The 17433-nt window shown below is 45.8% G+C and overlaps 1 protein-coding gene across 4 annotated transcripts in view; it reads right to left on the bottom strand.

Moving 5' to 3' along the window:
* The window catches only part of si:ch73-103b11.2 (protein lava lamp), a 72155-nt gene that overhangs the window by 28292 nt on the left and 26430 nt on the right, over positions 1–17433 (bottom strand). For 3 of the 4 annotated variants that reach the window (XM_063221876.1, XM_063221875.1, XM_063221877.1), the window contains exons 5-9: positions 16690–16841; positions 7847–7931; positions 6646–6699; positions 4832–5030; positions 1340–1859 (exon numbers count right to left, since the gene is read on the bottom strand). In XM_063221876.1, the coding sequence (XP_063077946.1) occupies positions 1340–1859; positions 4832–5030; positions 6646–6699; positions 7847–7931; positions 16690–16841 (1010 nt within the window). The remainder of the gene's footprint in view (positions 1–1339; positions 1860–4831; positions 5031–6645; positions 6700–7846; positions 7932–16689; positions 16842–17433) is intronic. The other variant, XM_063221879.1, reaches the window with a different exon arrangement.

Raw genomic sequence — 17433 nt, 5'->3', positions numbered from 1 at the left:
TAGTTTGTATGCATGCATCAGAGTTTACATTCAGTATGTCCATATGCGTGCAGTTTGTATATACATGTGTACCGTATGTGCTTTGTAGATATGACAGTTTTATACATTATATGGTTGTGCTTTGTAGATATGACAGTTTTATACATTATATGGTTGTGCTTTGTAGATATGACAGTTTTGTATGAGAGCAAGCGGTAGGAGGTCAGTGGGCGGGACGGCAGCAGCAGGAGGTAGGCGGAGTTTCAGAGGAGGAGGAGGAGGGGCCTGAAAAAGAGAAACAGGAGGACAAAACAAAATAGGCAGAGGGGAGGGCAGAAGCCAGGAGGGAGAGCAAGAGAGTGAAAGGAGGGAAGGAAGGGAAAGATTTCCATCACTTGTTACACTCTGGTCACAGCTGATTGAAAAAATAAAAATAAAAAATATAAATAAAAAAAAATCAACTGCCACCAAACAGAGCAAGACACACAAAATGGCACGCAATTAAATGTCATGAGTACGAGACAGACAGGTAAACTAGTGTAATGATGTGAAACTGATTCTCCTGATTAATAGTTGCCGTGTCCACAGAGACAGCGTGGCTTCATCTACAGTAAAGCCACTGATTCACGTGTCTCTACTGCTGGGTGATACTCAGAGAATGGACATAAAAAAAAACACTTTCATTGGCTAGTTCGTAATAAATGTTAAAATTGTTATTACAATGTAATTAAGAGCAGAATTAAGTTAAGTTTCCATTGGCATAGAAAATGGCTGCAATCAAAGCAGTAGCAGATTTCATTTTACATCTGGAGCCAGGCTTTTGATTGAATTTCCTTATATGTTATGATCACAGATTTGATTAAGAGCCCAATGTAGTGAATGGGTCCCAGTGCAATTCTTTTTTTCAGTGATGCTACCTGAAGTATTGGACTCGTTTGTCCAATGTGGCCCCAGCAGAGTGTGTGGAGTCGGCTACTACAAACCAGCGTCCAGAGCTACAGAACTGATTGGTCAGCATGCAGCCACAAGATGGTGTTGGTGAGAAAAACATTGACTTCTTTCCATGAGCATCCAATGGTGACGCATACAGTTTGCACATTTCCATCAATGTCAGTGCGGCAGTGAAAACGGAAGATGGGATGGCTTGCAAGTGTGTTAGTATAGAGATGCATAACAAAAGGATGCGTGTGTGATTTTTTTTTCATTAAAAGGTGCGCATTTTATTTCATTCAAGTGCATTTTCCATTAACCGTGTGTGTTTTCGTGTGCTGTGTTGGGATGCACTAACCGTTGGTACGTGTGTGTTAAATAGGAAACATGTGAGAGTGTGTGAGTGACGGCACCATACCATGGGCCTTACCTGCGCTCGAGTCCAAAGAGCCGGGCCACCTCCTCCCTACCGGGGCTGCGCGTCCTGGCCCTCAGCTCCTGCCGCTTCTTCTCCGAGCGGAGGCTGAGCCTGCGGGCACGGGGGATGTCCGCCAGGTTGGCATAATCCCGGCCGCTCCTGCCCATCCTGCTACTGCCGCCAACATTCCCGCCGCTGCTGCTGCTCCCACCGCCCACCACTCCTCCTCCCCCCACACTGACCCCCTCCCAGCTGGGCTCGGAGTCCAGCGAGCTCTGGGAGGAGGAGAGGAGGGAAGAGGGGGAGGCCAGGGAGGCGGAGGAAAGAGGAGGAGGGGAGGTGGGGGAGGTGAGGATGCGGAGGTCGGGGGAGGTGTGGTACCTGGAGGAGAGCGGGAGGGGTTGCAGAGGGGGCATCGTGGTGGGGGGCTCTGGGGGCTCGGGGGACTGGGCATCCGGTTTGGGTTTCTCCAGGGAGAAGTATCCGCTCTCCACTCGCACCTTACGACCGCCGGAGCCCAGAGAGGTGGCGTCTGGAAATGAGGAGGACAAGAAGGGGACACGATGAGATCAAAAACCATCAGCTTTTTTCATCATAGGACTCTAGTGCATATATCAACTACAGCTCCAGGCCTTTTTATTAGAATACCATGAAAAAGTTGATTTATTTCCATAATTCCATCAATAATGTTAAACTGTCATGGATTGTAGATTCATGGCCCAGTTTTTTAACTATTCCAATCATTAAATTGTTTATTTTTACACATTTTGGTCTTCCAGCTCAAAAAAACCATGAATTGGGGAATTCACATCATTAGAATATTGTAATAAAATCACAATTTTCTTCATCAAAATTTGTTTCACATCAGTGCACATCAAATCAGTTGAACTTTGGTACTTGGTACTTTATACAAACATGTGCAATACTACATGGTTAGGACTCCTCTCGGTCTTAATATTATTAATAATAACGGCCATGATGCGTTTAACATTGAAGTCAATGGCAGAAACAGTGCATGGGAGTAATGGAAGGCCAGATGTCCTTGATGCTTTGCCGTCAGCTGTTTTTGTATAGCTGACCTGGTGTCCCACACTTCACTCTTCAATATACCCTGTAGATTTCCATGCCACGTTTTGGCGCTAACTCACCAGTTTAATTCTAAATAACCAGAAATGAAACCCCATTGAAAATGAATGGGGTTTTATTTCTGTTGAGTTAAGGGTGGTTTATGCCTCGAGATCAGCGTCACTGCATCATGATGCAGTGAGCCGCGCAGTTAACGTAGTGAAGCCCCCCCCATCACGCAGGTACTCTGGGGCACCTCCCCAAAATTGTGTCTCGACGCAGGGAGCGACGGCGTGAAAGGGCGAAAATAGGTCTCTGATTGGTCCTCTCGACCAGCCTGCTCTGTCCTCGAGTCGAGAACAAGCGCTACTTCCTTGTTCTAACCTTCGTCGGTCTACGGACTGTGAGCTCTTCATTAAATAAGTTGCCCGTGCTTTGTTGTTTGATTTATTTACACGAACCAACGACAACACATGCGCTTGCAAGTTACGACGCTGAAGTTATTTGGACAGTTGAACAGTGGTTCCGAGGTCGAGGAAACATTCCGCTTCGTCCTCGACAAATGAGCCACTTCTTTGTTCCAAACTACTACTGTGGCTGCCAGTGCGATCAAACATGCACGTGATATAAAGATTTAATGTTTCATTTTCATTCTCGTCGAGTCTGTGATGCTAAAAAACAACCAACACGTCTAGTTTACTCTTTGTATTGAAGGCAGTTTCAGCGTGGAATGACATCGCGCAGACCGTGCTTCAAAACAGGGCATAAACAAGAATTAACTGCATCATGGCTGCGACAAGCTCACTCTGTGGCACAAGTAGGAAGCATAACCCGCCCTTTAGAATTAAACTGGTGAGTTGGCGCCAAAACGTGGCATGAAAATCTACAGGGTATATTGAAGAGTGAAGTGTGGGACACCAGGTCAACAAACAAGAACAGCTGACAGCAAAGCATCAAGGATTTCTGGGCTTCCATAACTCCCATGCACTGTTTTTGCCATTGACTTCAATGTTAAACGCATCATGGCCATTATGAAGACAGAGAATGTCCTAACCAAGTATTGACCATTGCATGTTATGTAGAAAGTACCAAATTTCAACTGATTTAATGTGACCCGAATTTTGATGAAGAAAAATGAGATTTTATAACAATATTCTAATAATGCGAATTCCCCAATTCATGTTTTTTTTTTAGCTGGAAGGCCAACGTATATAAAAAGAAAAAAAAATAATGATTGGAATAGTTAAAAAACTGGGCCATGAATCTACAATCCATGACAGTTTAACAGTATTGATGGAATTATGGAAATAAATCAACTTTTTCATGGTATTCTAATAAAAAGGCATGGAGCTGTATACAGTTTAACATTCAATCTGAAACAGCAATAATGTCTGGAAAAAAAAATCTTCTGTAAGCATTTTCAGGCCAACAGAGAACCAATCCAGTAGCGGGTTGCACATGCGACTTAAGTGTTTACACCAAAAATCAGTGCATTCAGGAACCAAAGGTAAAGGGGTAAAAAGTTTATTCCTGACAAGAACCAAGTAAACGCCTTTTTTTTTTAAATTTTATTTAAAGCAAAACATGTCCACAAAAGTAGACGTCAGTACGTTTGTCTGGGTTAATCATGGTAAAATGAACAAACATATACATGTATATGGGCCATTCATCATTAAGGACTTTGGTTCTCAGTGCAACTGGTGCAGGAACTGGCCTTGGGACTGGCCTGAAAACAGCTTGAGAGGGGTTTGGCCGAGGCTCAAATGGCTAAGGCACCGCACTGCTACGTCAGCTACTCATTCATGCATTGGGTGACTTGTGAAGGTCATTAATCAACTCGAAAATCCTACTTTACGACCATTCAAATTCTTCAAGCAAGACTAACATTTCAGATTAGCATCTACTGATCTAAATTGAGCCACTTCACAATTCAACCATGAGAAGAGGCAACGACACAGCGCTTACATGTAGGCGTTTTCTGTGTAAAGGTCAATCCAGATAAACTGATATTTTATTATCCACGATTACCGGTCGTACGCGTGGGCATAGCTGACCCAGAAATATCTGCAAGCATTGTAATCTGTTATCTTGGAAATATAGCTCATATACTGTAAGTCAGTTATGTCTTCATAGATAGATTTCAAAGCCACTTACAAGAGAACACTTCATCAACATACACTCACCAGCCATTGTATTAGGCACACAAATTGAACTACTCATATTTCTTATCAGCCAAACACATGGTGGCAACGCAATGTATTTGAGCATGTAGACATGGTCAAAGCGATCAGCTACAGTTCAGACCAAGCATCAGAATGTGTAAGAAAGGTAATTTATGGGACTGTGTGTGTGTGTGTGTGTGTGTGTGTGTGTGTGTGTGTGTGTGTGTGTGTGTGTGTGTGTGTGTGTGTGTGTGTGTGTGTGTGTGTGTGTGTGTACCTTCTGACAGACAGCTGGCACTGCGGCTGGTGGGGATGGTGGGCGCTGTCTGGCGACTCCATCGCTCCTCCTGCCACAGGGACGCCCGGCTGGGAGGCACGCGCTCCGCCTGTGCTATGCTGCTCGGCAGGCAGGGGGTGCTGCCAACGCCACCCACACTACTGCTGCTGGTCACCGCCACCTTGGCTGGGCCAGGCTCCTAATACACAGAGAGAGAGAGAGGAATGAGAATGGAGAGATGAAGAAAGGGAAAGAATAGAGCAAAGGCACAATGGAGGATAGAGAGAGAGAGACAGACTGACAGAGAGAGAGAAGAATGGAGATATGGTGGAGAGATGGAGAAAAGGAAAGAATAGAGCAAAGGCAGAATGGAGGATAGAGAGAGAGAGACAGACAGACAGAGAGAGAGAAGAATGGAGATATGGTGGAGAGATGGAGAAAAGGAAAGAATAGGCACAATGGAGGATAGAGAGACCAAAAGATGAGACGGGGGTAGTGAAATAAAAAAAGATCTTTCACCTCACCTGCATTATAAGGCACTGCCTGGAATACAAGAGTGAAATATTTGATCTTACAGAGCAAACGTCTACTCCACCCTGAGTGCCAACACGCACGCACACACGCTTTTGATCAGGACAGCTGATAACACTGGCACAGACTCCTTGCTATGGTGTTGCACACAAAACCTCAAGTTCAAGACCCAGTCAGGCAGAGCAAGCTGCAATTTCCTAAATACCAACTTCAATGCATACAGCATTAAAATCACACACACGCGTCAATTATTAGCCCAACAGTGTGGACTTATGGGTTTGGATATGGTCCCGCTCCAGGGTTCAATCTCCCTTCACAAACACAACGATGGTCTTATCAGCATGGACCTGCAACAAAGCTCAACTCAGGGTTGAACAGAACAGGACACCAACAGGCATTTGGTGTGTTGATTTTCACCCCCCCCCCCCCACACACACACACAGACAGACACAAAACACACATGCCTGGACACACACACACACACACACACAATACACACATGCACACACACACACACACAGTTTGTGGGGAGGGACGATAAAAAAACAAAAGTACTGGCATACACGCGCACACACACACACACACACACACACACACACAGTTTGTGGGGAGGGACGATAAAACCACAAAAGTACTGGAATGCAAACACACAAGCCCCATACACAGTGCACACCCACACCCCCCCAATCTGAGAGATAAAAGCCTGTTTCCCATCTCCGCCCAGACAGAAAAGCAGTGATTAATCCGGGGGCTTCATCATGACTCATTCAAGCACTTATACTGACATACCCTCTCAAACACCCGTTACATAAATGTCACACACAAACTCCGCGCACAGAAACACATTCTAGCAAACGCACACACACACTAGCACAAAAAGATAGACACTAATTGTAACAAACACACACACTAGCACAAAAACAGACACACAGACAGATGTGACAGGCTGACAGACAGGCACGCATGCAGTACTGCAGAATCAGCTCAGCACCCTCCCAAAACCTCTCACGGCAAATATAATTAATAGCCATCAGCGATTAAGATGACCATCAATGCCTCTAAATAATCATAAATAATTAATCAAAGTGATTGAAATACTATATAAAATAATTTAAATCTCCTTCTTCCCATTTGTCAATCACATTCTTATCCTCCCATCTCTCATTAAGTCACTCTGCCAAACACACACACATGGGTCTGATTGGACCTGATTATTGCCCCCTCCACCTAAGCTGTGGCAACAAAGCAAGAAAGGTTCTTGTGCGGTTCCACGTAGGACTTACTGGGTACCCGTTCGTGGTCCCCTGGAAGAACTCCCGGTTCAGGAGATCTGGAGCCTGCCGATATACATACACATACACAGCTTAAGAACACTACCCACACGCACACCTATGCATGCGCACATGCGCGCGCACACACACACCAACCTATGCAGACAGGCAAACACACACAGCTAAGGAACACCAAAGTTTGGAACAGTACACTATAACACACACACAGACACAGACACAGACACACACACTTTGGTTTCCCAGCTGTCAAAAAAAGAAAAAAAACTCTCATCGTGGTCTCTCCAAAAAGGAACTACCCACAAGACAAACAGGTGTTCCTGTGAGCTGTGGCAATCGGCTGTATAAACACACACACATAGCCTTGAGCACATGACAAAACCAGAAACCAGATATGCGCGCATTCTCTGGCCGATGAGTCTTGTTTGTCTGCCGCCTAAACCAACAAGGAAGACCGTCAGAGGTAGACGCGCAGCCAAAAAACAAGTCACAGAGACACACACACAAGACAGCAGATCAGTGGGAGAGTGACAGTGAGGGAGAAAAAAAAAAAAAAACAAGTGACAAGCACTGACGAACACAAAACAGACAGTGAGAAAGACAGACAACAATTAAAAAGAAGGAAAGAGAGAGGGAGAAAAGAAGACAAAAAGGGAAAATGCACAGTAAAGACAGCGAAAGGCAGAAATAAAACAAAAGAATTTGTGAAAGTTACAAAGGGACAGAGAAAGCTGGGTGGGTGGCCTCTCTCGCTCTCTCTCCCTCCAGCGAAGCACAGCGCTCAGATCTTTCCGGACCTTGACTTTACATGTCTAAGGTGTGGGAGACTTCAAGGAGAGTCACACTGCACTCACAACAACCCTCTTACTCAGACACAGCAGGCAGACAGACAACCAGACAGACAGCCAGCCAGACAGACAGACAGACAAAACACACAAACACATAGACAGCACACACGCAGCACACCCCCAGTACGCACAGACAGACACATATACAGACAGACAAACACAGAGGGGGGTGGGGAATCTGGTTTATGTGTCTTGTGCCGACTTCCAGCCATTCACCCTTTGGCTCCTCCACAACTCTGTTTGACCCAACGCGGCCTGACTCCTTCATCTGCCTCCTCCTTCAGCTGTCAGTAGTCCCTCTGTTAGGCAAGTGAAGTGAGTATGTCATGAGAGAGGGGTGTTTGTACCTGGGGGGTAGCAGGCTCCACTTTTCGCTTCTTCTTCTGGTTCTGCTTGTTGGTGCGAGGATACACGATGAGGGCTTCTTGCCAGCTGTGGAGACAGAAACACACACACACACGCACGCACAGACACACACACGCACACACACACACACACACACAGGGAGAGTTCATTTCCTTCTCCTAAACTGACAGTGCAAGTCAAATCTTTATTGAGTAGAGTAACTTTATTGATCCCGGGGGGAAATGAAGGTGTCAAGTAGTTTACATAAATACAGATAATGCCCACATGGACATGGACATTTCAAGACACGTATAACACAGGTACCGTAATAGTGAGGGAGGGGAAAAAATAAAGACTACAGAAAAATAAAAAGGCAGAAACATTTTCTGTGACAAATGTGCAAAAACATACTCTGTGAGTTGAGGTAGACAGGATTAACATGACCAGAAATGAGTGTTGACAGATACATCTATGATATAGTGCTGTGGTGTAGAAGTTAGAGATAAAACATACATAGTATTTAAAGTAGAACACAGATCCTGGTAAGGTGCATGAAGAGTACAGACTATGATAGGGGTGAGATTTCTCACGCGTCACTGTCTAGTACAGGTGTATTGGTCAATCCACACTCCAATATTGCACTCCAAGAGAGATGGAGGAGGGGGGGGGGAAATCAAGCACTGGTGTCACTTTTAACTCAAATGCACTTTACTTGCTCCAAACACAATTTCGTCGCCTTCTTGACAATGACAATAAATTCTTGAAATTGAAATGTCAGCAAGTGCGAGATGGCAGCAGTAACTCCACCACCCACCCCCACACAAGCTGTGTGTTTCATAAAGCCCACTGTGTGTCTACCCCCCTAACCTGTGGGAAGTAAGGAATACACCGGTATCGATACTGCTATCGCCATCAGCCCCAGTACTTGCTCATTCTAGTCATACAGTACTTGTATTCGTAAAACACTTGCAGATACCAGGCACCGGTACTGCTATTACACGAAACAACGCAACATCTCATCACTTTCTGTTGACTTGAAAGCACATTTAACATAACATGGAAAATAAAACAAATATCACGGGTGGAAAAATAAAGGCATGCCGTTTATTTTAATTGTATATTGGGGGTAAAAGTATCTGTACTCTGCATTGGGAAGTACAGAATTTTGTGGTATTGTGCATCCCTAGTGAGAAGGTGTGCATGTGTGTGTGTGTGTGTGTGTGGGGCCATCCCATAAAAATAACACACACAAACCTATATCATTATGAGTTATAAGTATATAAGATATTACCCCTCTTCGCACTCTCTAAGGTTTACTGCAGGCCATTAGCCGGAGTGAGAGATCTGACGATCATGATTGGAAAGTCTCTACATTGTGCAGTTTTGTATGAAATACTGCGCATGATTTGAAATGTGCAAACTATACAACTTTTGTAAAGCAAATTCAGAAATGACGTCTTTTCAGAGGATCTAGTCAAGATGGAAGATGTCTGCCGTAATACTTTTAAAACGCTAGGGGAAACTGTCTGTCTGTCTGTCTGTCTGTCTGTCTGTCTGTCTGTCTGTCTGTCTGTCTGTCTGTCTGTCTGTCTGTCTGTCTGTCTGTCTGTCTGTCTCCATCCAGCCATCCTATATATTCATCATCTCTGGTATTTGGAGACAGTTGGAGGACTGAGTCTGACTCTTTATGCAAGCCTGTGCGTGTGTGTGAAAGTGTGAGTAACTCACTTTATGTGCTAGAGAGAGTCAGGAGGGGGGCGGGGGTGCGTCATGTGTGATTCACATATTTTATTGGATCAAAATAACATTTCACATTTTATTGGACCATCAAATCACTTAGGTGTTAAGGGCAATGTTCTGGACTGTGTCTGCCTGCGTGTGCAGTACGCGAGTGTCAGTGTGTGGGGAGCATGTACAGGCATGAAGATGACTTCCCTGTTCAGCTTGATAAGATTACATCATCAACCTTGACTTCTCTTTAACACACCAGTAGACACCCCAAAGGGATGAGTGTCTGTTTGGGCAGGCGTGTGTCTCTTTGGGCAGGCGTGTGTGTATGTGTGCGTGTGCGTGTGTGCGAGACTTATCAGCCACACCATTACAGAAACTGGCAAATGGGAGTACGCTGTCAATATTAATACATCATGGTTGTGCATGCCCTTGTCTGTGTGCATGTTGTTTAGTGTGTGTGTGTGTGTGTGTGTGTGTGTGTGTGTGTGTGTGTGTGTGTGTGTGTGTGCGCGCACGCGTCAGGACAGAGGTCACAGGCTGAAGTGAGGACACAGATTATGATTTGATAAGTATGATGCAAAACATCGGCCGACCACTGGGGGGCAGACTGCAGCGTAGAGGGACTCTGCTGTGCAGCAAATGAAGGAACTTGAGGAGAGAGGAGAGATAGCAGTATCTGGAGCAGGCAATGTGGATCAGAGACTCTACAAGAGACGAATCACTTAAGAAATCATCCATAGAAATGAACGGGGGTGATTCGCAACGCCAACGCGCGTGCTTGCACATCTCCCACCTTTCTGGCAAAAGAGCCAAATACCTCCTGAGCTGCGCAGTCATTGATCCAACATCTCGCAAGCAAATACTGGTCATGCACAGTTGAAAAACATAGAGGAATACCGCAGATGCTCAGAGACATTGCCAAGATGACCACCAATTGGAGGGACTTATACAGACGAAACTTGGATGTGGATGGAGAGGAGCAGACTCGGATGCCTTCAATGATGACTTCAACCCTGTTACTGTACAGTAGTACAGCACGATTATAATGGGATCATTATTCTGATATGACATGACGTGCACGTCCCCCAAGCCTTGCCAATTGCAGTCTCGTTTCAGAAAAGCAAAATGGCAGAGTAGCTGTCATTAGCTGCAACAATGTGCAACAGCCAATTACCACAACATACAACAGCCGTTTACAGTCATTTTAAAAGGATTACTCCATCAAGACTGAATTCCATGTCGTGTCTGCACTGCAGCCAAATGACAGAAATGAGCATCCCAATTCTTGTCCATATTCAGACATACTGTACATGAACATTGTCTGCAACTCTAAACTTCCAGGTCACTGCCCTGCCTGTCCCCCCAAAGCCAATTGCTCCGAGGGCCACCGTGGACCCAAACTGGGCCAGAGATGTCTGCGGTGATGCGGCTGGAGGGATGGGATGTGGGGGTGGGGGGTGTTTGGTAATGCATGACAGTCAGCAGGGACTGTCTGTCAACCCCCTATTTTGAAACTGTGTGGCTGTGTGGGTCTTCCCACATCAGAACAGTCATCTTCTCACAGTCTAATCATCTTCCCTGCAGGAGGCCAGCTGCTGCTGACGGGGGGGTTGAGAGAGTGTGTGTCCGAGTGTGTGTGTGTGTGTCATGTCTATATTTGAGCCTAAACTTGTGTGTGCATATTGGTGTGTGCATGTGTGTGCGTTTGTAGCAGTGTGTATGTATGCGTTGTGTGTGTGTGTGTGTGTGTGTGTGTAGGCTGCACGGGCCTAGTGTGTGTGTGTGTGTCTGTGTGTGTCTGTGTGTGTCTGTGTGTGTGTGTCTGTTCGCTCGCACACACTGTGTGCATGTGTGTGAGTCAGAGGGGGGTGGACCTCCCAGCAGCCATTTGTCAGTAAGATTGCAACTTATTTATAGATCTGGAGAAAAAAATAGGGGCCAGATGAGCGTGAACTTTCTCAAGACAACAACTGCAGTGGTGGGGGTGGGGGTGATGGGGGTGATGGGGGAGGGGGTCAGAGCATTTATAATCTCCCTCCCTAACACCCAAAGATGATTCAAGAAGACCATGTAGCTTTGCAAACTTTTTAGTCTGTCGGTCATTGCCATGGCTCCGATAGAGCAGTGGCCCAGCGTCCGATGCAGTACTGTGGCCTTATACCCAGAAATGGTACAATAATTTACTAAATTAAAGTTTAATGGCCTTGTAGAAAGGTTGACGAAATTCGGTCCATTTACTTGGTTTGAGAGGACGTTGTTTTCCATATTCATATGGCAAAAAGCCAACCAGTGTGGTGCCTATATTGGTGTGTGTGTGTGTCTGTGTGTGTGAAAAAGTCAGTTCAATACCTTTATAAAAAGGTGCTTAAGGAAGTTGGTTTGCAAGGATGTTTGTCTTCATCCAATATGGATGTGTTTCCGCATCGACGTGGCAGACAGGCCTACCAGTGTGGCGTCCATGTATATACAGCGGAGTGAAAATATATTTGCCCTCTTACTGATATCTCCCTTATTTGCCTTTGCATGTGTATGTATGTCTATGGTGTGGCCACACTGAAACCACAAGCTGGGGTGAATATAAACCCCCTTGTCCTTAGTTGGTTACACTTCACTTGATGTCGGCGTCATACTTATGACATAACGGTCATAATAGTGTCAAAACAGAGTCATGACACAGTCATGAAAGAGTCATAAACATGATGTCAATGTCAAGCGTTTTATGGTCATGAAAAGTTTATATTAGTTAGGGCTGTCTTTACCACAAAGTTTATGCGGAAACGAATTTCACTCCATGACAAAGTCATAAAATGTTTATAACACAGAGAATGCATTATGACAATGTTATGACACTGCTATGTCATACATATGATGCCGGTGTCAACTAAGTGTTACCCCACGGTTCTGCCTCTGTCGCCCAGACGACAACAAAGACAGGCAGGCGTTGGTATAATGATTCATTTTCGTAGCGCCGGTTCCGGCAGCCTTGCCATGAATCCACTTGTTCATTACATTTTATAGCTCCTGCACTCTGGTGGTGCTGCTGACAAATGTTTATGCAGAGGTGGGAGAGAAGGAGGCGGGTCCATATATTAACACGGCACTAAAAATATGGGTAAAAAAAGGTATGTGCCTTATCTTGGACTTGTGTGGGTGTGTGCATGTGTGCATGTGTGTGTGCGTGCGTGCGTGCGTGCGTGCGTGCGTATGTGTGTGTGTGTGTGTGTGTGTACAGTATATACACACCGTGTATATGTGTGGGTGCAAGAGGGTGCAAGACAGACAGTCTTGCTGGTGCTGCAGAATTGATTATCCTCAAGACCCAACTTCTCCTTTGAATTTCCGCTGACTGCCAGTGGCTTGGAGGACAGGCACAGCCAGCCAGAGGAGGCCGGTGAATAAGCAGCTACCTGAGGACAACACTGAGCCTGTAACAGCCACACAGAAACGCACGCACAGAGCCTGTAACAGCCACACAGAAACGCACACACGCACAGAGCCTGTAACAGCCACACAGAAACGCACACACAGAGCCTGTAACAGCCACACAGAAACGCACGCACGCACAGAGCCTGTAACAGCCACACAGAAACGCACGCACGCTCAGAGCCTATAACAGCCACACAGAAACGCACGCACGCACAGAGCCTGCAACAGCCACACAGAAACGCACGCACACACCTTCCCTTACAGACATCTCACCTCGGCAGTGAACCTGTCAGCAACAGCCCTCAGGCTAAAAACCCTCAGCATGCAGGATACAGACTGAGGAGCTTTTCCATGCTGCCTGCCTGCCTGTGTGTCTCCAATTTGCACTGCAGAGAATATATACAGGAATAAAAAGTTTGCACAACACTTGAAAGGTGTTGCAGTTAGCGTAGATCATGATGGGTAGTAGGGGGACTCACGCGGCAGAAAGACACATTTGTGAATGTGCACGTCATGGCATTTTATTGCACCTGTCAGGAATAAGGAGTGCTCCAGGAATAATGGTCATTAATATATTGTGCATCGTCCTGTGGCATCACATTTCTGCAGTCACTGTCTGCGTGTTGGTTGTGAGCTTCTCCTGTGTATCTGACTGAGAGTCTGTGAAATGTGGGCGGAGAGGATTGCATAAAACTTAAAAGCTGTTGCAGCTATTGAAAAGTATAACGGGTCGTGGAGGACACAGCCAATGTGGGCAGCTATGAAGCATTGTGCTGGTTGTGAATGTGCTGCACGTCAAAGGTTTATTGCACACATTTATGACCCGGGCAGGTCTCAGTAGAGTTTGAGAATGCTCTACAAATGAATCTATTATGTATTGCCCTCTTGCATCAGCCTGGCAACTGTCATACCATCACAGGAAATGCCTAGTCTGGCCTGCCCACAACACATAGACAAAAGTCACTGTGCCAAGCTAAGCCAATGGGTGGATTCCAATATGCAGACTCAGTCCTCCCTTGCTCACTTCCGACCTCGTGATGACGTCACCAACAACAGAATTGTATTTCGATACCTGACAGCGGGGAAAACTTTATTGTTTTTTCCACGGAGGTGGGGCATCAACGAAACGAGAGGCCACAAGCACAGACCGAGCACTGGAGTCTGTATATTGGAATCCACCCAAAGTCCCCATGCTATCCCATCCCGCTACACAGACAACGTCACCATGCTAGGCCCATCCCGAATATACAGATTCAAAACTAGACATTGTAATTAGAGGACAGTATTAGGCCAGACACATGGCCCAGCTACGATTAACCCGTATGGTGCTAGAACCAACCCAACAGTCAAAAACACTTACAAGGCTACTGTTGCATGACATTTCCACTGCCACTGACCGTGTGTTGGTTGTGTTTCTGTGTACCTGACCGTTTCCCTTTTTGGGGACCATCAACCATTCGAGGAGTAAGGAAATCTACTCAAACATTCTACTGCTACCATAGAACTTCTTTGCAAGTTGAACAGAAATGGCAGAAGGCTGCAGCACTCAACTGAAGCCTGCTCACTGTAATCAATGGAGGTGGTTTGGTTTACACCAGATGTGAGGGCAGTGCTACTGACATCTGAAACAAGACGTGTTTCTAAAAATACGCTTCGGCTCTGTGAACAGAACGGCTGAGTTGTGCCTAGAGTAAATCAGGCTGTCAGAAACAGATCAAGGAGCTTTGTGAGGCATGAGGACACAGACAGGTGAAGCATGAGGGGGCCAAATCTGAACAAAAATGGCTAGAAAGCACAGGTGAAGTTCAAAAGTTCAAAAACCGATTCCCTCAACGGGATGCCCAACCGCAAGCATAAACAAACCAACAAAATTGCTAGCGGTTTTAGAATGAGCATGAACACACAGATGATGGAGGTGAAGTATGGGGAGGCCAGACCTAACCACACATAACCAGAGATCAAATTCATTTCAAAATGTAACGAATGCCCATGATACGATCTCTGACAGCAGGCATAGACTAACACATTCTGCGTGGTGTTATTTCTCATTTCTGAAGAACTAGATGAAGCATGAAGACATTGACAGGTGAAGGGAGATTATATGAGGTCATCAGACTTGAGCACACACAAAAGAGAAAATCTAAAACACAAATGCCCATGATCTGATCTCTGATGGCCTAAACAAACATTCCCTACCTGTGTTAGAATGAGGAACACGAATCACAAAAGCAAACCCAAACACAGGTGCCAGGTACACCACCTCAAAACATGACTGACTGAAAACGGGGCACCGTGGCTCAGTGGGCTGTGGATCCATCCCACCAATGCGGGGACCTGGGTTTGATTCCAACCCGAGGCTTCCACATCTCTCTCCCACTCATTTCTAAAACTGCCCTTTCCCTGTCCTCAATAAAAATAAAAACAAATATATATACATTTTTTCTAAATAGCCAGGGGCCTTCCTCACACCATTGTCTTCCCAGCTAATTACAGAAAGTGCAAGCTTGTGTTTATTCTTCCATTTCTTTTAACCGGTTGCTTACTCCCCTGGGATGCCATGTCCTACAAAGTACCCTCTCTGCATCTCACACAGCTTGCAATTACAATACATTTTGCATAACTGTTGCTGAATAAGCAAAGTAAAAAACACCCTTATTGTACATGATAAGGACAAGTCTATTAGGTTAGATAAAGTTTGAATGTCAATTTCCCACAAATGCAGTCCGTCCCTGAACCTGGCCTAAAACCTCAATGGATCCAGTTCCAATCAGTCCCATACTACACATAGCCCATTTTGATAAGCCATGTTTTCAAGACACGGCCATCGTTCTGGCCTCATGATCGTGTCACAAAAAGGTAGCAATGGATTACCAATAGGACCTTTTTTTCAATCAATAATACATTACACACTCATCTACCCAGCTAGTTTAATACCCATTAGATGTGTGAGTGAAAAGCTCTTCACACGCGAGCTTCAACATTGCTATACCAGCACACTTTCCAACAGGATTGTTGGCTTGCTTCCCCAGCCTATATCATCATTTCCAAGAATCTACAGTTATGATCGTTTTATTGAGCAACAAGGACAAAAATAGATGTGACTTGTAGTCAACGTCAGAAGAGGTTGTTTTTTTTTTAACTGGCGTGTTGCTTTACTAAAACCCAAAGAATCTGCAGATATCCTTTTACAAGCAATGGGTGCTACATTAAATCAACACATATGTACTTTAATTTCACTGGCCCATCCCCTGCCCCTTCAACCCCAACCCCGCAACCCCCCCCGCCCCCCAATGTAAAGCGGCCTTGGGTTCCTTGAAAGGCGCTTTAAAAAAACAAGTTATTATTATTATTATTATTATTCACACACATGTACAGAGGCCAAGGAGGTCTACACTGACAGAGGCCTAACACATTGAAAGCGTGTGTGTGTGGGCCCCATATACAATCAGCTCCAATGCCCCCGCCCCTCCATACACTTAAATCAGACACTGTCTGGGCCTCCTATGTACATGGGGCCCTGGTGACTCAGTCACACTTTACCCACCTGTGTGACATCCCTGTGTGAGTGTGAGTGTGAGTGTGTGTGTGTGTGTGTGTGTGTGTGTGTGTGTGTGTGTGTGTGTGTGCACGTGTGTGTGTGTGTGCGTGTGTGTGTGCGTGTGTGTGTGTACGCTCGCATCATCCTCACCCGTTGATGATGTCCTTGCTCTCGGCGCGTATGTAGCTCTCCTTGTCTGGCGTGAGGATGCAGAGGGAGAACTTCTGTCCCGTGCGGCTCTCCCCGTCCACCACGTCGCTACACTGGTTCATGTTGATGGTGCCCTGGGCCAGTGTGCTGGGCTACGGGGGTGGCAGAGAGAGAGAGAGAGAGAGAGAGAGAGAGAGAGAGAGAGAGAGAGAGAGAGAGAGAGAGAGAGAGAGAGAGAGAGAGAGAGAGAGAGATAGAGATAGAGAGGTGGAAATATTATTACTCACGAAAACATTGACGAATCATTCAGACAGTAAAAACATGTCCTTGAAACCACCCCGTTTCTGTGTACACAACAAGAGTGTTTGTGTGAGTGTGTGTGTGTGTGTGTGTGTGTGTGTGTGTGTGTGTGTGTGTGTGTGTGTGTGTGCAGTGGGGTTCTGTCCTTGGCTAACTGACATAGGAGCATGCATGCACGCAGGGTCAGGATGTGTGTGTGTGTGTGTGTGTGTGCGTGCGCGCGCGCACGCACGCACGGTGACGGTGACACCATGTAAATGGTGACTACCTGTGGTGATGGCCCAAACAGCTGGTATTGGCTTAGGTGCGTGTATGTATGTGCTGTATCAGAGGGAGTGAGAGAGTGAGACTGACTGACTGCCTCTGCCTGATTTTGGCTCAGCAAAAGCTGACAACAGCACAGGCACACACGCATGCACACGCACGCATGCACGCGTTAAATAA

The sequence above is a fragment of the Engraulis encrasicolus genome, chromosome 17 (genome assembly GCF_034702125.1).
Source record: "Engraulis encrasicolus isolate BLACKSEA-1 chromosome 17, IST_EnEncr_1.0, whole genome shotgun sequence".
NCBI lineage: Eukaryota > Metazoa > Chordata > Actinopteri > Clupeiformes > Engraulidae > Engraulis > Engraulis encrasicolus.
The sequence above is the reverse complement of the archived record's forward strand: the minus strand, read 5'-3'. Positions and strand labels throughout refer to the sequence as shown.